This window comes from Ranitomeya imitator, chromosome 8 (genome assembly GCF_032444005.1).
Source record: "Ranitomeya imitator isolate aRanImi1 chromosome 8, aRanImi1.pri, whole genome shotgun sequence".
NCBI lineage: Eukaryota > Metazoa > Chordata > Amphibia > Anura > Dendrobatidae > Ranitomeya > Ranitomeya imitator.
In genome coordinates, this window is record NC_091289.1 from 40,560,583 (window position 1) to 40,588,378 (window position 27,796).

A 27,796-nucleotide genomic window follows, 5' to 3' on the forward strand; every position below is an offset into this window, starting at 1 on the left:
TGTGCAGAATAGAAGCTGTGCAGGATAGAAGCGAGGTAGAGATGAGCGAACCCGATCTATAAAGTTCAGGGTTCGTTATAGACGTCTAGTGTCCGGTTCTGAACTCCAAGCATGGACTTCTCTTGGAAGTCCGTTTTCCATTTCAGGAAGAAGAGAGACAGACAGAGCCTAAACTTGGGTCCCCATTGATTTCTATGACGTTTTGGGTCACGTTCGGGCACAGTTCTGGTACCCGAAATGTACCTTGGACTAAAGTTCGGTCTAACCTGACAAACCCAAATTTCCATGGGTCCGCTTATCCCTAAAAAAGCTGCACTCTGAATACTCACAGACCCCCAAATCCAGCCTATATTACAGGGAGAGACTACCACAAGCGCAAAATCAGGAACATTAATCATGCTGAAAACTGAATAACCATGAGGTCTGGAAATGACGAATGCCATCTTAAAGGGGTTGTCCAGGCGTGCCGTACAAGTCTGCAGCTATGTGAATTCTCACAGCGCTCACTGCGTGCAGTCGTTAAGGGAGGAAACAAAGATGTAAAGCTTGCTCCAATAGAAATCGTACACGTTGGGTCTTTTCAAAAAGGTCCAGAAATATTGTTACTTTTTGTAAAAGAAAAATGTTAATCCTCAAAGTTGTTGAAGTTGTATTCTGTGATGTTGCCAGGATCTCCTCCTTATGGCTGGAGAAGATCCGTTCCTATGAAGACTTTACCCTGCACATGTTTCTTCTTGCAGCCAGATGTGTCTTTTATCTCCCTTCTCGGCTCTTGCCAGATTCCCCACTGACTTTCCCTCCACTGGTTGGAACTATTTGAACATTTGAAGGAAATTGGATTGTGAGTGCAGACGGGGGATTTCTGCAAAAACTAGGTGAAAGGGTTTGATGTTTGCTCAAATCGTAGCTTTTGTGTTCTAATAAGTCTGTGTAAATTTCATCCACATTGCTTCAAAAGAAATGGTAAGAAAAGCTTGTGTAACACAGCCCTGTAATGATACATAGCGCCATCGTAGAGGACTTGCCGCCCTTTATATACCGGATATCATCTCGTACATGTCGATCAGTGGAATTCATTTCTAGAATAAAGGGCTCCCATCTCTCCTCCTTGTCGGTGTAAGGAGACTTTTAGGCCATGCACTGCTCCTCTGGGAAATTAGATATGCAGGAGGATGAGGTCAATAAAGGGGTATGGCACTTTGCAAGAACTGTAACTCTTCTCCGCTTATGTTAAAGACGAGTGAGTTAAAGATTTGTTTAAATCCCTGAGCTCTCCTGATTCTGCTGCTTTTTTTTTTCCTTTTTCCGCTGCGTCGCTCCATTGCAGAGATATTCATACGAGTTGCTTTTGGAGCGCAGTATGTGAAATTTCTTCTTGCAGGCCAACTGGACATTTCTTCAGTCTTCCCGACAATCGCAGCTCGACAGCTGATCTAGCAGTCTTGGACGCCGCCGAGCTGTGTTTGGCAGCATCTGGTAGTTGGGGGTGAAAGTACACCCCCCTCCAGAGAAAACTCTGAAGAAACGCCCAGTTGAACTATAAGCTTAGATGTCTCATATTGCACTCCAATAGGGACAAATGTGAATATCTCTGCATCGGAGCGGCACAGCGAAGACTCCTTTTTTATTATTTCTTTTTAGAGCACCATTGATTCCGTGGTGCTGTACATGTAAAAAGGGTTTACATACAAAATACAGGGAACAAAATATCAGTAACAGACTGGTACAAAGGGGAGAGGACCCTGCCCTCGCGGGCTTTCAGCCCACGGAGTAATGGGGAGGGAGACTGTAGGTATCTCCGGTGGTCAGGATGGTCAGGTGGCAGCAGTGGGGTGGTTGTAAGCGGTCTTTGAAGAGATGGGTTCTCTGGTTCTGTCTGAAGGGTCTGAATGTTGAAGGCAATCAGACGTGTTGGTGCACAGGATTTCGGAGGATGATTGATACTCGGGGGATGTTTTGAAGGCGATTGGGTGAGGAATGTCCGGGGGTGGAGGAGAGATGGAGGTCTTGTGAGGACTCAAGATTACATGTTGAAGAATATTGGGAGGTTACAAATTTTAGATGGCTTTGTAGGTCAGTGTTAGTAATGGTTATAAAATATTGGTAAAGGAATAGTTCAATGTCCCCTTCCTTCCCCCTCTAATTACCAATCACACTCTACACTTATCTTCATTCCTGCAGCTCAGCTTCCTGTTTGTCTCTCTTCGGACTCCATCTTGATATCAAGATTATTTCACGCCGCTTTAAATCCCATATCTTATCAGTACATTTCCATATTCTAAGCTAATGCCAGTACCATCACTGTCTGCTTGAAAGACACTTTGACCATTCTTCCTTTTCTATTTTCCTATACAAGTTAATTGACAAGTCATGGAAGCTGAATTGTGATGTTCATTGTTATAACTATGTGAAGAGAGCTGTCTAATCATCATCAGTAACCGTGATAAAGGTTTCTAGCATCCCTGTCAAGAACCTGTGTATTGTAGTCTATTCTATTTCATAAAAAAAAAAATATATATATATATATATTCTGTAATATATATATATTACAGAATAAAATAAAAAATCACTGGAATACAGGTTTAACGATAATTGCAAAGTCTGCCGTATGTCTGTTACTAAAGACAATCTGTTCCAATTGGTGAAAATCTGCCTCATTGGTTAAATATTATGTTGTTGAAAGAGGTTCTGTGTTTTAATTTCATTTATAGAAGAATTAGATTAGTAACAGAATTATCGCAGACTTATATTTGAGGATTTATTTAGATCATTCGCTCAACCCCAGATATTTATGGTGATGTATAAGGCCGCGGGGTCCCACTTGTAAGAAAGTCGCACGAGTCTCACATCTCATTACCCGGCACTGACGCTGACACTCGGGACCGGAGAGTGCGGCTCCATGTATTTCTGTGTAGCTTGGAGCGGTCCAAGTGCGGGGTATATAGATGTGAGACTCGTGCGAGTTTCTCGCATGTGTGACCCCGGCCTAAGAAGTAGACTGGATCGAAGCTTATTTATTGGCAGACTAGCCCTTCTTTAGAACATAGCTTACTCTCTAACATCAGTCGCACCTGAAGCTTAGTTCTAGAGCGCTGTTTGTTTTTTTGCCCCTCATCACAGCCCAGCGGGTCGCAGGTTAACTGGATGAGGAGCCTTTTGTGCAGTCTGCTGCCTAGAAATGGCTGATGCACGATCATATTCTGTCCTTCTGGAAGAGAGCCAATTTGGGTATAGTTTCCAGCATTGCTTATTAGTAACTCTGTGTACACCTGATGGCGCCCTTTTTAGTGAAAACCGTCCTCTCCAGTGTTTCTTCTCAGTTGGTACTGGTAAATGTTCTGTTGTGAAAGGTGACTTTACCATTGATTTATTGCCAATTTTTTTTTTTTTTTAACTGGTAGAGCTTCAACTGCAGCACATCGGTACCTTCGCCTCGTATGTCACTGTAGTGATCTAGTGCCAATTTTTTTATTTTTTTTATTGATGGGCAGGGCTGCCTTTGAAATGCATATGAGTGCTATACTATGGCTCCATATATGGTAGCTTTGAACTTGGTGGCTCCATATATGGTAGCTTTGACCTTGGTGGCTCCATATATGGTAGCTTTGAACTTGGTGGCTCCATATATGGTAGCTTTGACCTTCGTGGCTCCATATATGGTAGCTTTGAACTTGGTGGCTCCATATATGGTAGCTTTGAACTTGGTGGCTCCATATATGGTAGCTTTGACCTTCGTGGCTCCATATATGGTAGCTTTGAACTTGGTGGCTCCATATATGGTAGCTTTGAACTTCTACGGAACGGTAATCAATCGCCAGAATGTTTTTGGGCCGCTCCCATTTATGGTGTCCCTAATGAATAATGGAGTAGAGAGTTTACAGGATTAGGGAATTACTGGAGTTTCCCTTTAACTAAGTACACGGTATTAAGAATGAAGTATTTGGAAAGACCAAACTGTCTGATGAACGTTCCCAGTGTTGTCAGAATGACTGGTTTTTAATCTATCACAAATATCAGATTCCTTTGTTTGCTGAGAAGCTTTTGCTTGCTGCTCTCATTTTGCTGGTAAATGTGATCTGCTAATCTCTGTTTGTACAGTAGCAAAATAAAACTGATGTTGGGGTCATGGTCAGCGTGGCTCTCCTTCGTTACCTCTTAGAATGACTTTTGCAGCATATTAGCATAATGTTCCAATTATATTCTTTATTGTCATTTCTGTGTGCTTCATATGGAAGGTGAGGCCAGTGGAAAAATAGTGTTCAATCATTTTTCCAAAAAAAACAATGGATTGTTAAGTCACAAACATGTGCGATTTAGCTGTAAAAAGCTTATTTCGCCAGCAGCTCTCTCTCCCGACTCCCCCATACCTAACAATGGTCGCCTTTGTGGTAGCTTATCTGTAGGGAGAACAAAAGGATCAAACTTTTGTCCGATTCTTCTATGCCCCGATGACATCTGTCGGCCCGCCATACACCTCAGATGGTTGGCTGGTCCTACTGAAATCTGCTGGTTCGATTACTGGGCGAGCGTGCTCAGATACGGTGTTTTCTAAGCACGCTCGAGTCCTAATCGAGTATGTGCGGCGTGCTGGAAAAAATGCTCGAGTCGCCGCGGCTGCATGTCTCGTGGCCGTTCGACAGCCGCAACACATGCAGGAATTGCCTAACAAACCAGCTATCCCTGCGTGTGTTGTGGCTGCCGAACAGCCGCGGTGCATGTGGCTGCGGTGACTTGAGCATTTTTCCGAGCACGCCGAACATACAAGTGCACTTATCAACTCCACTAGTGGTAGTTTTACCTTTTCAAGGCCGTTTGCCACTTGATGGCCGAATGGACAAGATTTAGCGTAGCGTATGTTTAAAGCTCAACTGTAATTTTTTTTTTTTTATAAATCAATAGAACACATGAAAATAATTAACTTTTGTAATACACTTTATCAGAGAAATTTGGTTTTTTTTTTTCTCCTTCTGGATTGATATTTCCCCTTCATTTCATGGTCAGTGAGGACAGATTTTCCCATTCCGGAGATAGAAGATGACAGTTGGTGCTTATAAAATTCTATGGAGGAGGAGGAGTTAGGCTACTTTCACACCAGCGTTTTCGCCAATCCGTCACAATGCATCGTTTTGCAGAAAAAAACGCATCCTGCAAAAGTGCTTGCAGGATGCGTTTTTTCCCCATAGACTTGCATTTGCGACGGATTGCCACACGTCGCATCCGTCGAGCGACGGATGCGTCGTGCTTCTGCGGACCGTCTGGAGCAAAAAACGCTACATGTAACGTTTTTTGCTCCTGACGGACCGCTTTTTCCGCCCCCACCTCCCTGCACCTTACAATGGGGCAGCGGATGCGCCGGAGAAATGCATCCGCTGCCTCCATTGTCCAATGCACTAAAAGCTAGCGTCAGAATCTCTCCCCGACGCATTGCGACGGGGAGATTCCGACGCTAGTGTGAAAGTAGCCTTAGAGGCCGACACAGACGTTCTGCTGCAAGTTCTCCTGAAACATCAGTGACAGTTCTGCATAAAACTCTACGTGCACCAACTGTCATGTGTCTCCGTCAATGGAAAAATATGTATTCAATAAAGTCAGAGTTTCTGATGAATTGGGAATTCTGAGAATGAAAGATCTGAAATAGGTTGGCTCAGTGTGCACAGGCTGCCATTTTTCTCAGCAGCGCCTTGTCCCTGTTTACACAGGACGAAGCGCCACCAAGAGCAATGATTTTTTAAGCCTGATGAAAAATCGTTCCACCAGATGGACAAGCGTTTTTTGCTCACTTACCGGTTGATCATCTGTCCGCGTTCCCGGCAAGACGACTGTTCCTTGGAGCGATAATTATTCAGTGTGAATGCACCTTGGCTTATCTAGTAAAATATTAATAAAGTTCGCCATCCTAATAATTCTCATGATTTATCTTTTAATGACATTTTGATAAGGCACCAGTACAGGAGAAGAGAGTTTCATTCAATGTGAAGTTTTCTACTGTAGGTTTGTGAAGATATTTATCTATTAGATTGGCGGAAGTCCAGCCACTCGGACCCACACTGGTCAGCAGAATGGAAGACTCATAGAATCCTAGAATGTTAGAGTTGGAAGGACCTCCAGGACAATTATGTCCAACCCCCCGCTCAATACAGGATTCACTAAACCATCTCAGACAGATGTCTGTCCAGCCTCTGTTTGAAGACTTCCATTGAAGGAGAACTCGTCACCTCTCGTGGCAGCCTCTTCCACTCATTGATCACCCTCACTGTCAAAAAGGTGTTTTCTAATATCTTAATCTGTATCTTCTACCTTTCAGTTTCATTCCATTGCTTCTCGTGTTTCCATGGGCAAATGAGAATAATGATGATCCCTCTACACTGCAACTTTCCTTAGATATTTGTACACAGCTATTAAATTTTCTCTTAGCCTTCTTTTTTGCAAGCTAAACATTCCCAGATCCTTTTCCCATAGGACATACTTTGCAGTCTACTCACCACCCTGGTAGCTCTTCTCTGAACTTCTTTTCCCTGTTTAGTGCGCATGCTTGACCGGCGCTCCTTAAAGGCCCCCATACACTGACCCTTCTAATATCGATGGCTTTGGCTGATAGCATTGTTCTCTTGGAGATATTCCACCAGTTGACATGGGGCTCTCTCATTGAGAGCATAGGAACAAGTTGTGTGATCAGCCGAAGCTTGTTTTGGCCATCAGCCACCTAATGTGTATGGCCAGCTTAACGTTAACTTCATTCTCTTTGGGACAGCTGGAGAATACATCTTGACCTGTGCTGTTAAAGAAGCCCCCCTCCTCCCATCAAAGTTTTGATCCTCTTAATATATTGCAGTCGTCATATTATATAGCACTGTGTACTTACAATTGCTTATTTTGCCTTTCTACCCAGCTATTTCTTTTCTCTGCTCTATGTAGAAACAGGAAGTCTCATGTCCCTGCATTTATCATTCCCCTCTTCGACTCCTGACCCAGCTGCTCCCTCCTCCTTCCTGCCATAGACTTTTACAGTGATGACTCATGACTCATACAGTGAAAACTGACCTCCTGTTTCTACATAGAGCTTAGAAGAAATTCAACTAGTCAGTTGTCAATCACGTGATGTCATAGATTTAACGGAAAAGAGAAGAATTAACTGGGTAGAAAGGCAAAATGAGCAATTGGATAGATAAGTGCTCCCCATCTAAGGATATACTTCTAGAATCTATTTGTAAGAATATAATGTTAATAAATCATATTAATGCACAAAAAATGATGAACTGTGCTGTCATCAGAAATGCATGTAATTTTAGCCTCCTTCTTCAAAACGTTTTATTTTGCCCATTTTATTTTTGTTCTCCTTTTGAAATGTGGACAGTAAAGTCTTTTGTTCAGAGGAGATTTGCAGATGAAGTTCTTCGTTTGAGTTGAGGCAGAAGCGGCGTTCACAGAGCGGCCTTTGTGTGCAAACAGTCGGGTCCATTGTTTATTCGGCGCGGGATATCTAGCGCTGTGATGACACCAGCAACGTCTGTGCCATTGTTTCCCCCAAAGTGTGAATCCAGGCTCCGAGGGGATTTACTTTTCACTTGGAAAAATCGCTTCACTGCTCGACATCTTTATTTATTTATTTATTTATCTCTATTTTTTATCATCTGAACGCTCTGTAATAGATTGTTCAGCGCACAAAAGCTAGCATTGTTCTCGGCAGCACATGTCCTGTTTGGTGTGCTGCCGAAAATGATCAGGCCAAAAGATAATTTCACCTGAAGAACAAGAGTTTCGGCGGGTGATCGGCCACCTATTTAGAGATCATGATCCTCTTGAAAAGAGGAAGGCTCATTCTGACAATGATCGTGCGACGTAAACGACAATTTAGTTTGAAAAATGAGAATTACTGACAATGGAGTGGAACGTACTGGAAAAAAAATTCGGAACGTTTTCAGATGTGGACTCATTCATGCAACCAGCCAGCACCACTCCAGTGGGTTTTTTTTTCAACCCTGGAGTGGTGCTATAAAACTAAGTACCATATACTCACCCTCTGATGTCTTCATAATTTTTCGGCACCACTACAGTCCCATGGCACTATCTTGTGAGTGCGGCTTCAGACTGGCTGGAAATCGGAAGCTACGTGACGAGCTTACAATGTAAGTCTATGAGAGCCAGAGCGAGGAGAACGAGACTTTCGTAGACTTACATTGATTAGTGACCTTCGGCGCGCGACATGAAACACTGGAGCAGCCAGCAGGTCACGACTGCGGGAGACCAGCCGGAGCGGCGGCAAAACCAGATAAAAATGCCAGAAGGTGAGTATAAGACAGGGGGCTGGGGACTTGGATTTTCAGCACCACTCCAGCGGTGAAATAAAAAAAACCTGGAGTGGTGCTTTAAAGGGAACCTGAGAGCAGATTCCTGCTGCCCAACCACAGGCTCCATGAATCACACAGTAGCTGCATTATTGCCGCCATCTCAGACGACTAGTCCAAGGGGAAGGTCCCCAGTGTCTCCACCCCACCCCACTCCTCATGACTGACAGATCTCTCCCTTGATGCTGACCTGTCAGTCTAGGCGAGCAGGGCAGGGAGAAGCCACTGGAGACCTACCTTGGACTCGTCATCTGAGAATAGTTTTGTCTAGTGTCTGGTTTCTGCTGCGTGGGGTTCAGGCAGCATGTATCTTCTGTTGGGTTCCCTTTAAATCTCTTTAAAAGGGCTATTTGGGGGGTAATTTTCAACAGGCACATGCCGAATCGAGGACAACAAAAAAAATTGTTAATCTCTTATTTTAAAAGGAAACGGGTTTCATAACATTCAGTAAGTAGATGGATCCTGCGGGAGGTTTCTGCCCCCAGTCCGGCCATACACATGGACTTCCTGAGATAAGAGATCTTACATCAGTTATGGCTGCAGGTTCAGACCCAGGCAACTCCCTCGTGTTCCTTTCTGGAAAATCTCAGCCTAATGTCCTGTGCCATTTCACGTGGGTGTCCCGGAATATAACCATCTGACGGATTCAGCCCGTACTCCACCCTGACTCCTAAATGGTGGGAGAAGAATAATGCAGGGGCCCTCTGCTGAGCCTCCAGCAGACTGCTGAGTCAAGCCAGCCAGTCCCCACGACACATCCTGAAAGAGTTTCCTATTATTTTATCTGGGCCCCGCTCAGCAAGCCTCCTCCTCCTCGATTTCCTCTCCGCCATTTGCTTATCTCCCTCTGAGCTAAGCGACTTTGTTTCATTTGGGTCTCTGCTGGTTTCCCGTGGCCAGATGGTTATATAATGTATGTGATGTAGAATATCAAGTAGTATATAGTGGAAAAAAACACTGCGCAAATGATCAAAATGAACTCTCAATCCCCGTATTCTGTGCCTGCACATTTAGCCAACAAGAATCTGAATTGTTAGTTAAACTAAAACTACTAAAAACACATATACACAATACCTACAATCCACTGTTATACCAAACTTCTTTTTGCACAAAAATCCTAATTTTTGATAGTGTGTCTATCTGTTCTTCGACCGAAAGCAGACCAATTAGTTTTATTATTGGCACTATTTGGGGGTCCATATAGCTTTTGAAACTTTTTGTTGTTGTTTTTCCAATATTTATTAGTTCTCCCCCAAGGGGACTTGATTGAGCGATCCTATGATGGCATGGGTAATATATACTGCACTATTTATAAGGATGATAGGCTGACAGAGGGAGCACTCTCCCTCTGTCAAACTATTGTGTGTTCCAGTGTTAGCATTGACAGCAGGACTTAGAAGGGGTTACATTCCTGGGATAGGTGAGATCACCAGTCCTATCAGTTATAGAAGGAGCCCGCTGGTCACGCTAGTGTGAAAGTAGTACGGTCTGATCAGGATGACGTATATATCCGTCACAAAGCCCCAACTGATGGTTATATACGTCAACTAGTGCTAACTAGGGGTAAGTTTCTAGTTACTAAAGTCCTGTGATTACAGCAGCCTTGGCACTAGTTCAGTCACTGTGTAATGGTGTTCCTTCATGGGTGAGGGGAAGAGGAACAGCCTAATGTGATACTACATGCTTGTCGAAATGGTGACTATGGCGGACCTGCCACTCCAAGCTATAACATGGCAGACAGTGGTAGCAGCTTCTTGAAGGGCAGCCGCACAAATGGCTGAACTTTGGAGAGAGGAACTCCAGAAGTTCTAAAAATGCTTTAGTCTGTATGAATAGGAAGAAACCTGTCAATCAAGCCAGATGGAGCCTCTCGGTGGACATTTCTCCTTGTGTCCAGCTCATTTGTCAGATTTTGTGTTTCGAAGTAAAACCTTCCTCTTGGGTTCAGGCTGCATGAATCCCCTGATGGAACCTTTTGGGGCTAAACTTCAAGGACTGCAAGTCAACAAATCCTGATACCGGGGTTTAATTCTTGCGTCTGGGCAGCTTTGTATGGCCTGAATTTTTCCATTTTGACCATATAAGGTGCATTTGTCCTCGTTACTGTAGAGGTACGGTTGGCTGGAAACGTTCCCAACCAGTCCTCCCATTAGTGTTGAATGAAGCCATTAGGTTTAAGTCCAGCGCTGTCCTCGCAGGCTCGGCTTCCTTCCTCTGCTCCCTTTCCTGTTTGTGTAAGGACAGGAAGGTCACCCTTTCTATGGACGTCTGAGGCGTGCCAGAACCCAAATACACACACATTTTTTTTTTTTTTTTCTTCTTATTTTTTTTTTTTTTTAGTACATGGAGACTTTTGTCGTGTTGTCTCTTTTCATTACTCGTAATGTTTAGCTTTCATGGCGTGCAGGAGCCGGTATTAATGGTCCGTGCTGCAAAACAGCATCCCGCAAAACAATATGAATAACATGAATGGCGGAGTATGGTAAATGTTCATAGAAGACGTCAATTGTTACTACTTTTTTTTTTCCTATGGTCGGGTGGTAACTATTTACCGTAAATTGTGTTTTTCGTTGACTTTAGGAAATGGCGCATATCCCAGAATAGGACTATTACGATTATTTCTAAACATATTTTTCTTTTCCGCCACATCATGCCTTCTCCCGGACTTGGAAAATATTGTGGACAGAAATGGATAAATCGGGGGGAATTACTTTGGCTGGCCTGGGTTTCAGTAATAGTTTTTATTCTCCCATGCTATTTTTTTTTTTTTGGGCAGACAAATCTTTAGATCTGACCAGGCGAAACAATTAACCCTTCTCTCTTTAAAGGGAATCTGTCGCCAGGTTTTTGCTATCCTCCCATCTGAGAGCAGCATAATACCCTAATTCCAGTGATGTATCACTTGCTGAGTTGCTTGATGCATTTTTCATTAAAAAGTGTTTTATCTGCTTCAGATTTAGCAGTTCTCTGAATACTGAGCTCTGTGTAGCCCCGCCCACACCACTGATTGGCTGCTTTCTGCCAATGCACAGTACACAGAGAAAGTTGCCAATCAGTGGTGGGGTCGTGGTTATACAGAGCTCATGAATTTGGAGGACTACATGGCTGCAGGTTTACTAGTCCTCTAGTGATTATCTAGTCTAATAAAACAGTGATTTTATCAAAACTACAGCAAGCAGTCCAATCAGTTTATTTATTTTACTGTTTTATATTGGGCCATTCATTTCAACAGCTCTTTACAGACATCATCATCATCGTCACCACCGGGGCTCACAATCTAAATTCTTTATCGGTGTGATGCATCCGTGGAATCAGGGTCCCGATTCATCAAGACCGCCATGCTGGCATAAGAGGCTTCTAATTAAGAGGCTTTTACATTCTGTCACAAATCTTACTCCAGTCAGGGACTGGAGTAAGATTTCTATGGAAAGGAACGTCCCAGCTCATCATGAATTAGACAAGCCGTGGCGTTGTACCCCCATCCTTCCCCAGCTCTGACTATTTTGGCAGAGTTGGGAGAACATGGAGTGAAAACTCCACATTTCGCAAAGATTTCTACGACTTTTCAATGCGATTTACAGCAGAATTCTGGGGTAATGGCTTTGGTGACGCACGGTCTCTGACTCTACATTATGCTGCTCTCAGATTAGGTTGCGAAAAACCTGTTCACACATTCCCTTTAAAATTGTGGCGCTTTGGGTTTAGCAGGAAGGCCTCTTGTAAACGCTATTTTTGAGCGTTAAAGGGGTTGTCCAATACTTGAACAATAGCTCCTTAAATGCTGCAGTCTCTTGTGTAAAATAAATAAAAACAAAATGTTCTATTCTCCTCCCGCAATGGCACGCTGGGTCTGCCGGCGCTCTCGTGACATGGTCTTCAACATTTAACAAGGGGTTGTCCAAGCACCTTTACACGGCCCCCATTGTCGAGAGGTGGGACATTTCTGACTTATATCTGATGGGTAGGCCTTACATTTCTGAGGTTGGAATAGACCTGATAGGGCTGGTGTAACTACTGTTAAAATCCACGTCAGAGTGACTGTATAATCCGGATGTAAAGATGTAACATTTTAGTCCAACTAAAGTTTGAGCGAGCTCATCATGAGTCCGTGTATATTCAGTGTCTTCCCACGCAGAGTGAAAAACAGCTGCAGCTTGTACTGAGCAGTGTAAGATCTCAGCAGGGAGGAGGCACACTGAGGAACTGTCAATCAGGCTAGGTGGACAGAAACTGAGGGTAAATTTACATAAAGGATGCAACGCACCCTCAGTTATGGATTTCAGAAGTAAATATAATAGATGCACAGTATTTAATAATATATTCTGTTCCTTTCGATATGCTAACATTGTGCAATTTTTGTTTGAAAATTATTTTAAAAGGAACCGGTCACCACGTTTTAGCCACCTAATCTGAGAGCAGCATGAAAAAGCAACGGAGATGCTACTTATAGAATGTCACGTACCGGGCCGCATGCTGTAGTTTTAATAAAATCAGTTTTCTCAGCAGGAGATTATCACTAGAGGACTAGTAAACCTGCTGCCATATAGTCCTCCAGATTCATGAGCTCTGTATAAGCCCAGCCACACCACTGATTGGCAGCTTTCTGCCTATGCACAGTGTACACAGAAAGCTGTCAATCAGTGGTGTGGGCGGGTTTATACAGAGCTCAGCATTCAGAGAACTGCTAAAAAACAGGGATTGTATCAAAACTGCACCATGGAGACTAGGAAGTGATAGATAGCTGGAATCAGGGTCTCTGCCCCTACGTCAGATGGGGTAGCAAAAAGCTGGTGACATTCAAATTAAAAAATGGACTTAAAGGGTTTGTCTCATGGTCACATATGTTGTAGGGCACATAGCTGTCATTTAGGCGGGTCCGTTTCTCAGGACAGATATTCTCAAATGATGGTGATACATTTAGGGGCTCTAGGTTATGGTTATAGGCCGAAGGTCGGAGTCGTGGAGTTGGGGTTGCTTACTGACTTCACTGCCCTGGTGATTGTCAGTTCTTCCTTCTACAAGGACTGGGGCATCTTATAGGATAAATGAGTTTCTTCTGTTACTTCTACTTGTCCTCACACGTCTGTGATGTGGTTTGGGGCCTGCAGTGTTGGGACTCTGACATATTTATTATATCCTTATTCTAGTCCTTGATCTGCTGCTCTTGTTCTAAGTATCACTTACTTCGTAAGCCGCGTGTTTCCATGTCATTACCCTACAATCCAGGGACATGGCTTTATGCCAACCCTTGGGGCATCTGTTTTTTTTCTGGTTATTTTATGTTCCAAAAGTCCTGTTACCCCTGTGATGGGTTTATGAGACACCTCTTGTTTTGCTTCTTCCATTCACCTCTGCAGGTAAACAGCTGAATGTAGGGTTTCCAGCATCAAGACCCTCCATGATCACCGGCCGAGGGACCTGAAAGGGAACGTTTAATTATTATTATTTTCAATAACACTGTTTTATTAACAAATGTTTGCAATTTTCACATTGGCCACTGGGCCTTATACATCCTGCTCTGTACAGTTGACTTGTCAGCAGTCTCCTTTATCACAGACAGGATTATAATGAAAGGTAACGCCTCTATGCGCAGCTGTTAACACGCGAGCCACCATTTACAATAGGCGCTGTCACAGCTCACCTCCTCCCCCTCCCTTCACAATGATGAGAGCATGCTCGTTACATAATGCCGTTCATTGGGATCTGAGTCCGGCTATTTCTACTAATATCTGTGTGCCCAGATAAGGACCTTAAAGGGACACTGTCAGCTGAATTTGGAGGGAACAATCTTCAGCCATAGGGGCGGGGTTTTTGGGTGTTTGATTCACCCTTTCCTTACCCGCTGGCTGCATGCTGGCTGCAATATTGGATTGAAGTTCATTCTCTGTCCTCCATAGTACACGCCTGCGCAAGGCAAGATTGCATGTGCAGGCATGTACTATGGAGGACAGAGAATGAACTTCAATCCAATATTGCGGCCAGCATGCAGCCAGCGGGTAAGGAAAGGGTGAATCAAACACCCAAAAACCCCGCCTCCATGGCTGAAGATTGTTCCCTCCAAATTCAGCTGACAGTGTCCCTTTAAAGTGGCATCTATGCTTTATTTAAAGGGAATCTGTCAGGCTGCGCCAGCGTTTCACAGATGTCTGGAGACTAGTTTCATCTGGCATCTCCTCCGGCCATCTTCTCCCAGCACCACAGCTGGTGATTGACAGTTCTCTCCCACTCATGTACAGAGAGAGCGAACTGTCAATCACCAGCTCCGCTGCAGCGCTGGGAAGAGCCGGCCAGACAAACTAACTTGGTCTCCGGCCAGACCTTAAAAGTATAGGAGTGTTTCAGAGAATAACATACTAGGCTGAAATTCGTTCCTCTCGCGGTTTGGGCAGCATAAGTCGCCTGGCGGGTTCTTTGGCAGCCATTTTTTTTTTTGTTGCAAAGGTGGAACATAGCCTTTACGGTTGTTTAAATATGTGAAATTTCCATGGCCATTGTGGCAATGTGTCACATCTCCTGAGCAGGTAATGTGGCCGGCGAGTCCGTGAGAAAGCGTATCCACCTGTAGGCGCAGCAGCCGTCCCTTGTCTTGGATTGTGCAGAACAAACATGAGGTTTTGTTGTAGCGTATTACTGGATATGCACAGCGCCTTCACTACAAATACCAAAGCACACAAAGTCATTCTTTACTCTGTGTCAGAAAAGCGATTTATCTCTGCTAGATTACAACATGGCGGTGCTCCCTGTGTTCTGGCCAACATGGCGGTGCTCCCTGTGTTCTGGCCAACATGGCGGTGCTCCCTGTGTTCTGGCCAACATGGCGGTGCTCCCTGTGTTCTGGCCAACATGGCGGTGCTCCCTGTGTTCTGGCCAACATGGCGGTGCTCCCTGTGTTCTGGCCAACATGGCGGTGCTCCCTGTGTTCTGGCCAACATGGCGGTGCTCCCTGTGTTCTGGCCAACATGGCGGTGCTCCCTGTGTTCTGGCCAACATGGCGGTGCTCCCTGTGTTCTGGCCAACATGGCGGTGCTCCCTGTGTTCTAGCCAACATGGCGGTGCTCCCTGTGTTCTGGCCAACATGGCGGTGCTCCCTGTGTTCTGGCCAACATGGCGGTGCTCCCTGTGTTCTGGCCAACATGGCGGTGCTCCCTGTGTTCTGGCCAACATGGCGGTGCTCCCTGTGTTCTAGCCAACATGGCGGTGCTCCCTGTGTTCTGGCCAACATGGCGGTGCTCCCTGTGTTCTGGCCAACATGGCGGTGCTCCCTGTGTTCTGGCCAACATGGCGGTGCTCCCTGTGTTCTGGCCAACATGGCGGTGCTCCCTGTGTTCTGGCCGGGTGGAGCAGTTCATGCACCAAGTTCAGCAGCAGCAGCGCCCTCTCTAGACTCTGAAGTGGAACCTTTTTTTTTTTTTCACCCTTCTTTTAGCAGGTGATGGATCCCACTTACCGCACTAATCTTTACCCCCTCGTTTTTTCCAGGTGATTGACCAGTATGAGAAAGATGGCTTCCAGTTCTTGGCCAAAGTTTTTAACTCTTCGCACTCCTTCCTGGAAGATTTGACGGGCCTGACGTTGCTGCATCAGGAGACACAGGCGGCAGAGGTCAGAAGCCTTTAACCCTTTCTTGTCCGTATGTCATTTAGGATGCTATCTAATGAGGTAAGGTGTTATCTAAGCATGCTCGGGTGCTAACAGAGTGTCTTTGGCGTGCTTGAATAATATGTGCATGTCTCACAGCTGTCGAACCGCCACAAGACATGCAGCCGCGGGAACTCGAACATATCATTCAAGCATTCCGAAGACGCTCGTTGTTTTTTTTAACAGAGCATGCTCAGATAACACCTTATCCCTGCACGTTCACTTATCACAATTGCTGCTGTTTTGTGACCCTAATGCCAAGAGCAGGCGGAGGGACAATTGTTGCTCATGTTTTTGTTTTTTGTGTGTGTGTTTTTTTTTTTTTGATTTTTTTTTTTTTTCTCTTAACATCCAGATTGATAACTTCACCCCATTAAAGTCACAGATGGTCTTTCATTTGATAGTCCATAATGTTGGACCAATTCCTGCTAGGCTTTCCTAGGCAGGTGTGTCATACGCTTTAGATAGAATTCCAATTGCTGGTCAAATTCAGGTTTCCTTGCAATTTAGATTATATTGGCTCTTAGAGTTGTTCACAGCGGCCATATCTATTCAGTTTGCCAGGGAAGAAGGTGTCCAATGTATTGCCAAACGTGACTTTCTTAAAAGGACTCCTTCCACAGGTTTTTGTTATTCAATCTGATAATAGCATGAGATGGGGGCAGAGACCCTGATTCCAGCAATTTGTCACTTACTGGGCTGCTTGTTGTTTCAATAAAATCAGTGACTTATCAGCTGGAGATTATCACTAGAGTGGAGCGAATTTGCTCGGGTCGCTGCTTATTCGGCAAGCTATAGCGCTTACCTGGATCGCTGATCAGCTGCATGTGTCGTGGCTGCGTGACAGCCTGTTTGTTGGGTGCTCGAGTAATATGTTTGAGTCCCCGCGGCTGCATTATGTGCAGCTGTTGGACAGACGCAACATATGTGGGATTTGCCTATTTGTTAGGGAATCCCCGCACGTGTTGCTTCTATGTAACAGCCGCGAATCATGCAGCCGCAGGGACTTGAACATATTACTCGAGCACGGCCGAGATACTTAGATAACACAATATCCGAGCATGTTCTCTCATCACTAATATCTAATGAAAGCATTAAAAAAAAAAACTAAATCAATCTATCTATGGTTATATTTCTCTTTTATTAGGTAAACAGTTGATACTTGGTGTATGGTAGTGTTAGTGTGCACAGGAAGCTACCGGTGAGGGCCGGGTGATAAAAGGCTCAGCATTCTGAGCTCTGCTAGATCTTACACAGAGATCGTATCAAAATAACCGCATGCATACAAGCCTGCAACCTGCAGCTACCACCGATCGACCAAACCGCTGCATGACCATCTCTACCCTCACCTACTGTATTCTCACCCATCCCTTGTAGATTGTGAGCCCTCGCGGGCAGGGTCCTCATTCCTCCTGTACCAGTTATGACTTGTATTGTTTAAGATTATTGTACTTGTTTTCATTATGTATACCCCTCCTCACATGTAAAGCGCCATGGAATAAATGGCGCTATAACAATAAATAATAATAATAATAATGCATACGAGAAAGTGACACACTGCTGGAATCAGGGTCTCTGCCCCTACATCGTGCTGGTCTCGTATTCCATAACAAAAAACCTGCTGACAGATTCCCTTTTAAAAGTATTGGATCAAGTAACTTGCTGATTTCTGGAATCCCACCTTGGGGAACTCAACTGAATATCCTGAAAAAAAAGGGGCCCCATTCTTGGGATCAGTAACAGTGACCCCCAGCAATCCGCCTCTTTAATAACCGGTTACTCTCCTATCTTTTGTAAGTTTTTCATTAATGAACGATTGTTTGTGCTACAAGAGACTTTGGCGTGTCTGAAGTTGTCGAAGTTCCACTTGTCATGGTGGTTTGTTTCCCGCATCTATAATGCATGGCCTACCTCCAGTTGGTGATTGCCGGAGCAGCACGATTTACGGCGCATTATTTTCTAATCTTCCACATTCAGTTGTGCCTGTGTCTGCTAATAATAGAGCCATGATTCACGCTACTCTGGAAGTTATTTGAAGACCGCGCTTAGCTCATCTCCGAAGATAGCTTCCACCTGACGCCCGAGTGCAGCTCCACACCAAGATTTAGTGCCGCTCGCTCGTGTATCCAGTGTCCGGAGTCGGTAAACTGTTGATCATTGTGAGAAGTTTATTCAGGATGGGGCGTAATTTGCTCCCTGCTTAAGTTACCGTGATGGTCCAACTGCAGGAAATTGACCGGTTTGAGTTGCACTTAGTCCCGCCAACTTAGCTCAATAGCATAGCCACATTACTATTGGCACGACCAATCATCTATAACTTGGGACCAGTCCTAATATATGTGTAAGTCACTTTCTTGTTCGTTTTTAAAGGCTTCTATAAAAAATGTCCTGCTACAGTTACAACAAGATCTTCAACATTAAAAGAAAAAAAAAAATTGTAAGAAACTCTGGAAACATATATTTGGTCTGAAGGATTGTTAAAGGTCCATCTTCTGCGTTGGAGACCATATAATCCGTACCAAACCTCTTAGATCTACGGGGCCATAGATAGGGGCACTAACCACTGTGTTCTTTGTAAGCTTTTAACATTGTGTGTTTTATTATCCTGACAGACCGACAATTAAGTTATCCACGTCCTCACCCGACTCTCCTATACACATGGGCTGAGCATTGATATGTTCCCTATGGGGAGAGCGGATGAGTCTGTAGGACCAAAGATTCTTAATTCACACGGTTTATTCCTCCTAGAGTGAGACATACTTTACTGTAACGGCTATGTGCATCTCCACATAGAATTTTTTAAAATTGTGTATTTCCTCCCTAATTATAAGCTTGCATTTTAAATAGTTATTACATTTTTTGTAACATTTTGTAGTTGCTGAGTGTCTGTAAGTCCTTTATCTTGTGGAGTGATCTGCAAATAAAAGATAAAAATCTGTCCTAGCTCCTGGTTCTATGGTTCTAAGAGCTCTCTCTGCTCTCTTCTTCTGTCAATGTAAGAGGTAGCAGCTTGGGAAGGGGATGTCCATAGATCTGCAGTGGAGAGGGGAGAAAGTATCTAGTAGGGCACTGACAGAAGGCTATAGAGGAGGAAAGCGCATGTAGTGGGAAGTAGCGTATTGAAGTTGTGCTGATACATGAATGGAAATGTAGTATATACTACAGCCAGGGGGCTGGCATTGGTGGGGGGAAGGTGGTAACGGTAAAACTGGGCAATTTCCCAGCACTCCCACTCACCAAGGTCCTCAACCCTGTGGGAGTTTAGAAGAACTGAAGAAGAGGAAACCAACTGGTAAGTATAGTACTGTGTCTCTGTCTATCCATCTCTCACCTCTCGCTTCCGTCCACCTCTCGCTTCCGTCCGCCTCTCGCTTCCGTCCGCTGCTCTCGCTTCCGTCCGCTGCTCTCGCTTCCATCCGCCTCTATCGTTTCCATCCGCCGCTCTCGCTTCCATCCGCCGCTCTCGCTTCCATCCGCCGCTCTCGCTTCCATCCGCCACTCTCGCTTCCATCCGCCTCTCTCGCTTCCATCCGCCTCTCTCGCTTCCATCCGCCTCTCTCGCTTCCATCCGCCTCTCTCGCTTCCATCCTCCGCTCTCGCTTCCATCCTCCGCTCTCGCTTCCATCCGCCTCTCTCGCTTCCATCCGCCTCTCTCGCTTCCATCCTCCGCTCTCGCATCCATCCTCCGCTCTCGCTTCCATCCTCCGCTCTCGCTTCCATCCTCCGCTCTTTCTTCCATCCTCCGCTCTCTCTTCCATCCTCCGCTCTCTCTTCCATCCTCCGCTCTCTCTTCCATCCTCCGCTCTCTCTTCCATCCTCCGCTCTCTCTTCCATCCTCCGCTCTCTCTTCCATCCTCCGCTCTCTCTTCCATCCTCCGCTCTCTCTTCCATCCTCCGCTCTCTCTTCCATCCTCCGCTCTCTCTTCCATCCTCCGCTCTCTCTTCCATCCTCCGCTCTCTCTTCCATCCTCCGCTCTCTCTTCCATCCTCCGCTCTCTCTTCCATCCTCCGCTCTCTCTTCCATCCTCCGCTCTCTCTTCCATCCTCCGCTCTCTCTTCCATCCTCCGCTCTCTCTTCCATCCTCCGCTCTCTCTTCCATCCGCCGCTCTCTCTTCCATCCGCCGCTCTCTCTTCCATCCGCCGCTCTCTCTTCCATCCGCCTCTCTCGCTTCCATCCGCCTCTCTCGCTTCCATCCTCCGCTCTCTTCCATCCTCCGCTCTCTCTTCCATCCTCCGCTCTCTTCCATCCTCCGCTCTCTCTTCCATCCTCCGCTCTCTCTTCCATCCTCCGCTCTCTCTTCCATCCTCCGCTCTCTCTTCCATCCTCCGCTCTCTCTTCCATCCTCCGCTCTCTCTTCCATCCTCCGCTCTCTCTTCCATCCTCCGCTCTCTCTTCCATCCTCCGCTCTCTCTTCCATCCTCCGCTCTCTCTTCCATCCTCCGCTCTCTCTTCCATCCTCCGCTCTCTCTTCCATCCTCCGCGCTCTCTTCCATCCTCCGCGCTCTCTTCCATCCTCCGCTCTCTCTTCCATCCTCCGCTCTCTCTTCCATCCTCCGCTCTCTCTTCCATCCGCCTCTCTCGCTTCCATCCTCCGCGCTCTCTTCCATCCTCCGCTCTCTCTTCCATCCTCCGCTCTCTTCCATCCTCCGCTCTCTCTTCCATCCTCCGCTCTCTCTTCCATCCTCCGCTCTCTCTTCCATCCGCCGCTCTCGCTTCCATTTTCTCACCTTTCTCTATCCAACCCACTATCGTCTCTCATACCTTGCCAGCTCTCTAGCCATCCCTCATCTCTTGCCTCTTCATACCACTCTCTTGCCTCTCACCTATCCAGCTCGCTAGCCGCTCCTTATTTATCTGTATGTATGTGCTCTGTGGATACATATAGATCTGTATGTATGTGCTCTGTGGATACATATGTATGTGTGTAAACATCCACATTTATAAATGCCAGCAGTGCAGACAAGAGGTCATAGATGTGAGCATGTCGGCAATCGACCCAACAAACAAGCAAAATGCTGCCCATTCATCGGGTGGTTGGATTGTTTATACTAAAAATCATTGTACTCAGCAGCACATCGCCTGGTGTAAACGTGCGTGTGATAACATAATACTGTATGGGGATAGATTGATCTATTAGTGTTTGTTCTGTGCCATCATTCTTCGTCAGCCGCTGTAAACAGGTAAGCAAACAAGCGCTTAATGACTTAAATACTATTGATCACATTCATCGGACGGCTTCAATCTAATATGTATTGAGACCTTATAGCCTGCCTATCTGTTATTCTGTCTCCCTACCTGCCTATCTGTTTTTCTGTCTCCCTACCTGCCTATCTGTTTTTCTGTCTCCCTACCTGCCTATCTGTTTTTCTTTCTCCCTGCCTGCCTATCTGTTTTTCTCTTTCTCCCTACCTGCCTATCTGTTTTTCTCTTTCTCCCTGCCTGCCTATCTGTTTTTCTCTGTCTCCCTACCTGCCTATCTGTTTTTTTGTCTCCCTACCTGCCTATCTGTTTTTTTGTCTCCCTACCTGCCTATCTGTTTTTCTCTTTCTCCCTACCTGCCTATCTGTTTTTCTCTTTCTCCCTGCCTGCCTATCTGTTTTTCTCTTTCTCCCTGCCTGCCTATCTGTTTTTCTCTGTCTCCCTACCTGCCTATCTGTTTTTCTCTGTCTCCCTACCTGCCTATCTGTTTTTCTCTTTCTCCCTACCTGCCTATCTGTTTTTCTCTTTCTCCCTGCCTGCCTATCTGTTTTTCTCTTTCTCCCTGCCTGCCTATCTGTTTTTTTGTCTCCCTACCTGCCTATCTGTTTTTCTTTCCCCCTACCTGCCTATCTGTTTTTTTTGTCTCCCTACCTGCCTATCTGTTTTTCTCTGTCTCCCTACCTGCCTATCTGTTTTTCTCTGTCTCCCTACCTGCCTATCTGTTTTTTTGTCTCCCTACCTGCCTATCTGTTTTTCTCTTTCTCCCTACCTGCCTATCTGTTTTTTTGTCTCCCTACCTGCCTATCTGTTTTTCTTTCTCCCTACCTGCCTATCTGTTTTTCTTTCTCCCTACCTGCCTATCTGTTTTTCTTTCTCCCTACCTGCCTATCTGTTTTTTTCTTTCTCCCTACCTGCCTATCTGTTTTTTTGTCTCCCTACCTGCCTATCTGTTTTTCTGTCTCCCTACCTGCCTATCTGTTTTTCTGTCTCCCTACCTGCCTATCTGTTTTTTCTTTCTCCCTGCCTGCCTATCTGTTTTTCTCTTTCTCCCTACCTGCCTATCTGTTTTTTTGTCTCCCTACCTGCCTATCTGTTTTTTTGTCTCCCTACCTGTCTATCTGTTTTTCTTTCTCCCTACCTGCCTATCTGTCTTTCTTTCTCCCTACCTGCCTATCTGTTTTTCTCTCCCTACCTGCCTATCTGTCTTTCTCTTTCTCCCTACCTCCCTATCTGTCTTTCTCTGTCTGCCTATCTGTTTTTCTGTCTCCCTACCTGCCTATCTGTTTTTCTGTCTCCCTACCTGCCTATCTGTCTTTCTCTGTCTCCCTACCTGCCTATCTGTTTTTCTTTCTCTCCCTACCTGCCTATCTGTCTTTCTCTGTCTCCCTACCTGCCTATCTGTCTTTCTCTGTCTCCCTACCTGCCTATCTGTTTTTCTGTCTCCCTACCTGCCTATCTGTCTTTCTCTGTCTGCCTATCTGTCTTTCTCTGTCTCCCTACCTGCCTATCTGTTTTTCTTTCTCTCCCTACCTGCCTATCTGTCTTTCTCTGTCTCCCTACCTGCCTATCTGTCTTTCTCTGTCTCCCTACCTGCCTATCTGTTTTTCTGTCTCCCTACCTGCCTATCTGTCTTTCTCTGTCTCCCTACCTGCCTATCTGTTTTTCTCTGTCTCCCTACCTGCCTATCTGTCTTTCTCTGTCTCCCTACCTGCCTATCTGGTTTTCTGTCTCCCTACCTGCCTATCTGTCTTTCTCTGTCTCCCTACCTGCCTATCTGTCTTTCTCTGTCTCCCTACCTGCCTATCTGTTTTTCTTTCTCTCCCTACCTGCCTATCTGTTTTTCTCTTTCTCCCTGCCTGCCTATCTGTTTTTCTCTTTCTCCCTACCTGCCTATCTGTTTTTTTGTCTCCCTACCTGCCTATCTGTTTTTCTCTTTCTCCCTACCTGCCTATCTGTTTTTCTCTTTCTCCCTGCCTGCCTATCTGTTTTTCTCTTTCTCCCTGCCTGCCTATCTGTTTTTCTGTCTCCCTACCTGCCTATCTGTTTTTCTTTCCCCCTACCTGCCTATCTGTTTTTTTTTGTCTCCCTACCTGCCTATCTGTTTTTCTCTATCTCCCTACCTGCCTATCTGTTTTTCTCTGTCTCCCTACCTGCCTATCTGTTTTTTTGTCTCCCTACCTGCCTATCTGTTTTTCTCTTTCTCCCTACCTGCCGATCTGTTTTTTTGTCTCCCTACCTGCCTATCTGTTTTTCTTTCTCCCTACCTGCCTATCTGTTTTTCTTTCTCCCTACCTGCCTATCTGTTTTTCTTTCTCCCTACCTGCCTATCTGTTTTTTTCTTTCTCCCTACCTGCCTATCTGTTTTTTTGTCTCCCTACCTGCCTATCTGTTTTTTTGTCTCCCTACCTGCCTATCTGTTTTTTTGTCTCCCTACCTGTCTATCTGTTTTTCTTTCTCCCTACCTGCCTATCTGTCTTTCTCTTTCTCCCTACCTGCCTATCTGTTTTTCTCTCCCTACCTGCCTATCTGTCTTTCTCTTTCTCCCTACCTCCCTATCTGTCTCTCTCTGTCTGCCTATCTGTTTTTCTGTCTCCCTACCTGCCTATCTGTTTTTCTGTCTCCCTACCTGCCTATCTGTCTTTCTCTGTCTCCCTACCTGCCTATCTGTCTTTCTGTCTCCCTACCTGCCTATCTGTCTTTCTCTGTCTGCCTATCTGTTTTTCTGTCTCCCTGCCTGCCTATCTGTTTTTCTGTCTCCCTACCTGCCTATCTGTCTTTCTCTGTCTCCCTACCTGCCTATCTGTTTTTCTGTCTCCCTACCTGCCTATCTGTCTTTCTCTGTCTCCCTACCTGCCTATCTGTTTTTCTGTCTCCCTACCTGCCTATCTGTCTTTCTCTGTCTCCCTACCTGCCTATCTGTTTTTCTGTCTCCCTACCTGCCTATCTGTCTTTCTCTGTCTCCCTACCTGCCTATCTGTTTTTCTGTCTCCCTACCTGCCTATCTGTCTTTCTCTGTCTCCCTACCTGCCTATCTGTTTTTCTGTCTCCCTACCTGCCTATCTGTCTTTCTCTGTCTCCCTACCTGCCTATCTGTTTTTCTGTCTCCCTACCTGCCTATCTGTTTTTCTCTCTCCCTACCTGCCTATCTGTCTTTCTCTGTCTCCCTACCTGCCTATCTGTCTTTCTCTGTCTCCCTACCTGCCTATCTGTCTTTCTCTGTCTCCCTACCTGCCTATCTGTCTTTCTCTGTCTCCCTACCTGCCTGTCTGTTTTTCTCTGCCTCCCTGCAGCTGACAAGATGAAGTAAAGGACTGCAGTAGTTTTGCTTTGCCTGCTCTGCCCTACATTGAGATGTATATATGTTTGAAGTGTGCAGCCTGCAAATTGTCGAAGCATTTTTATTTCTACATTAGAAACGTGTTAAGTGGGTTTTTTCCGAGGCCATCTTATCTTTAGGTTTTCCTGATTTGTCTCACTGTTTGGAACGTCTCCTGATTTCCGGTGGTGAAGTCATGAGAAGAAATGCTTAGATCAGGATCTTTTTATTATTGTAGTGCTCTCACGTGACTTGTCTCCTAGTATTTGGAAGCCACGTTCTCCCGGGTCTTGTTACGACACGCTTTAGGCTCCTCGAAAAGAAAAATTCATTGTGTTTGTTGTGAAGAGAAAAAGTTACTTAGCAACAGTAACACAATTATTTACAGACACGAAAAAGAGACCGCGCCGGAGTGCAGCCGTTTATTATCTCTCCACTTCAGCCCTAAATAATACAAGGGTGTAAAGGACAATCCTATTTTGTCATCGGCACACAGTAAAGTCAAATAAAAAAAAAATTATTGTTGCTCCTTCAGATTGCTTAAGATTCAGTCGAAGATTTTGCTCTGCAATTTTTTTTATTAGGCTAATCAGATTAGTATGTACCGTAATTATTATATTTTAGGGTGAGCAGTCTCTTCTTACCTCAGCACCCCTGGTATATCCAGTATTAGATCAGATAGACAGGGTGGACAGCAGTGTGAGCAGCCTCTTCTTACCTCAGCACTCCTGGTATCTCCAGTATTAGATCAGATAGACAGGGTGGACAGCAGTGTGAGCAGCCTCTTCTTACCTCAGCACTCCTGGTATCTCCAGTATTAGATCAGCTATACAGGGTGGACAGCAGTGTGAGCAGCCTCTTCTTACCTCAGCACTCCTGATATCTCCAGTATTAGATCAGATAGACAGGGTGGACAGCAGTGTGAGCAGCCTCTTCTTACCTCAGCACTCCTGGTATCTCCAGTATTAGATCAGATAGACACGGTGGACAGCAGTGTGAGCAGCCTCTTCTTACCTCAGCACTCCTGGTATCTCCAGTATTAGATCAGATAGACACGGTGGACAGCAGTGTGAGCAGCCTCTTCTTACCTCAGCACTCCTGATATCTCCAGTATTAGATCAGATAGACAGGGTGGACAGCAGTGTGAGCAGCCTCTTCTTACCTCAGCACTCCTGGTATCTCCAGTATTAGATCAGATAGACACGGTGGACAGCAGTGTGAGCAGCCTCTTCTTACCTCAGCACTCCTGATATCTCCAGTATTAGATCAGATAGACAGGGTGGACAGCAGTGTGAGCAGCCTCTTCTTACCTCAGCACTGCTGATATCTCCAGTATTAGATCAGATAGACAGGGTGGACAGCAGTGTGAGCAGCCTCTTCTTACCTCAGTACTCCTGGTATCTCCAGTATTAGATCAGCTATACAGGGTGGACAGCAGTGTGAGCAGCCTCATCTTACCTCAGCACTGCTGATATCTCCAGTATTAGATCAGATAGACAGGGTGGACAGCAGTGTGAGCAGCCTCATCTTACCTCAGCACTGCTATCTCCAGTATTAGATCAGCTATACAGGGTGGACAGCAGTGTGAGCAGCCTCTTCTTACCTCAGCACCCCTGATATCTCCAGTATTAGATCAGATAGACACGGTAGGCAGCAGTGTGAGCAGCGTCTTCTTACCTCAGCACTGCTGATATCTCCAGTATTAGATCAGATAGACAGGGTGGGCAGCAGTGTGAGCAGCCTCTTCTTACCTCAGCACTGCTGATATCTCCAGTATTAGATCAGATAGACAGGGTGGACAGCAGTGTGAGCAGTCTCTTCTTACCTCAGCACCCCTGATATCTCCAGTATTAGATCAGATAAACACGGTGGGCAGCAGTGTGAGCAGCGTCTTCTTACCTCAGCACTGCTGATATCTCCAGTATTAGATCAGATAGACAGGGTGGGCAGCAGTGTGAGCAGCCTCTTCTTACCTCAGCACTGCTGATATCTCCAGTATTAGATCAGATAGACAGGGTGGACAGCAGTGTGAGCAGCGTCTTCTTACCTCAGCACTGCTGATATCTCCAGTATTAGATCAGCTATACAGGGTGGGCAGCAGTGTGAGCAGCCTCTTCTCACCTCAGCACCCCTGGTATATCCAGTATTAGGTCAGAATATCCACTGGGTAACATCTTCCTTCCCATGAAGGGATGAAGTGAAGCTTTCCAATCTCACATGCTTACATAGCCATCTGTCCTATCAGTGTCCTAGGATTGGTTTCTGTAAAGGTACCGTCACACTAGACGATATCGCTAGCGATCCGTGACGTTGCAGCGTCCTCGCTAGCGATTTCGTCCAGTGTGACAGGCAGCAGCGATCAGGCCCCTGCTGTGATGTCGCTGGTCGGGGAAGAAAGGCCAGAACTTTATTTCGTCGCTGGCTCTCCCGCTGACATCGCTGAATCGGCGTGTGTGACGCCGATTCAGCGATGTCTTCGCTGGTAACCAGGGTAAACATCGGGTAACTAAGCGCAGGGCCGCGCTTAGTAACCCGATGTTTACCCTGGTTACCATTGTTAAAGTAAAAAAACTTTGAGCGCCGGGCAGCCGGAAAGCAGAGCGGTGACGTCACCGCTCTGCTTTCCGGCCGCTGTGCTCACAGCCAGACCAGAGAAGCAGAGCACCGAGGACAGACAGCGGTAGGTAAGTATGTAGTGGTTGTTTTTTTACTTTAACGATGGTAACCAGGGTACAGCGACGCTGCAGCGATCCGGATCGTTGTCGGTATCGCTGCAGCGTCGCTTAGGCCGCCGTCACACATGCGAGTTTTACGGACGTAAGAGCGCAGAATCTACGTCCGTAAAACTCGCAAAAAATACGGCACAATTATTCTCTATGCCCCTGCTCCTATTTGCCGTATTTTACTGATCAGTATTATACGGCTTTCTACGGCCGTACAAAATCGCAGCATGCTGCGTTTGTCACCGTACTGCGCAAGAAATACGCCAATGAAAGTCTATGGAAGCGTGAAAAATACGGATTACACACGGACAAGCAGTGTGACTTGCGAGAAATACGCAGCGCTGTTAGAGAGAAAAGCCGGTAATTCAGTGCGGTGTACAGTAAAATCACACTGACAGCTTACAGTCCAATAGATATAATAAATGTGTACACATAGAATAGGTATATATATATATATATGTCAGTGAGACACATATATGTATATATATTAATATTTATTCCAGCGCTATACAGCTTGAAAGCCGGTAATTCAATTACCGGCTTTTTCCTTCTCCTTCATAAAACCCGACATGA

The 27,796-nt window shown here is 45.6% G+C and overlaps 1 protein-coding gene across 3 annotated transcripts in view; it reads left to right on the plus strand.

Annotated features, from left to right (window-relative positions):
• ATG7 (autophagy related 7) overlaps positions 1-27,796 on the plus strand; it is a 203,711-nt gene that overhangs the window by 68,135 nt on the left and 107,780 nt on the right. For all 3 annotated transcript variants that reach the window (XM_069736767.1, XM_069736769.1, XM_069736768.1), the window contains exon 18: positions 15,825-15,947. In XM_069736767.1, coding sequence (XP_069592868.1) covers positions 15,825-15,947 — 123 coding nt within the window. The remainder of the gene's footprint in view (positions 1-15,824; positions 15,948-27,796) is intronic.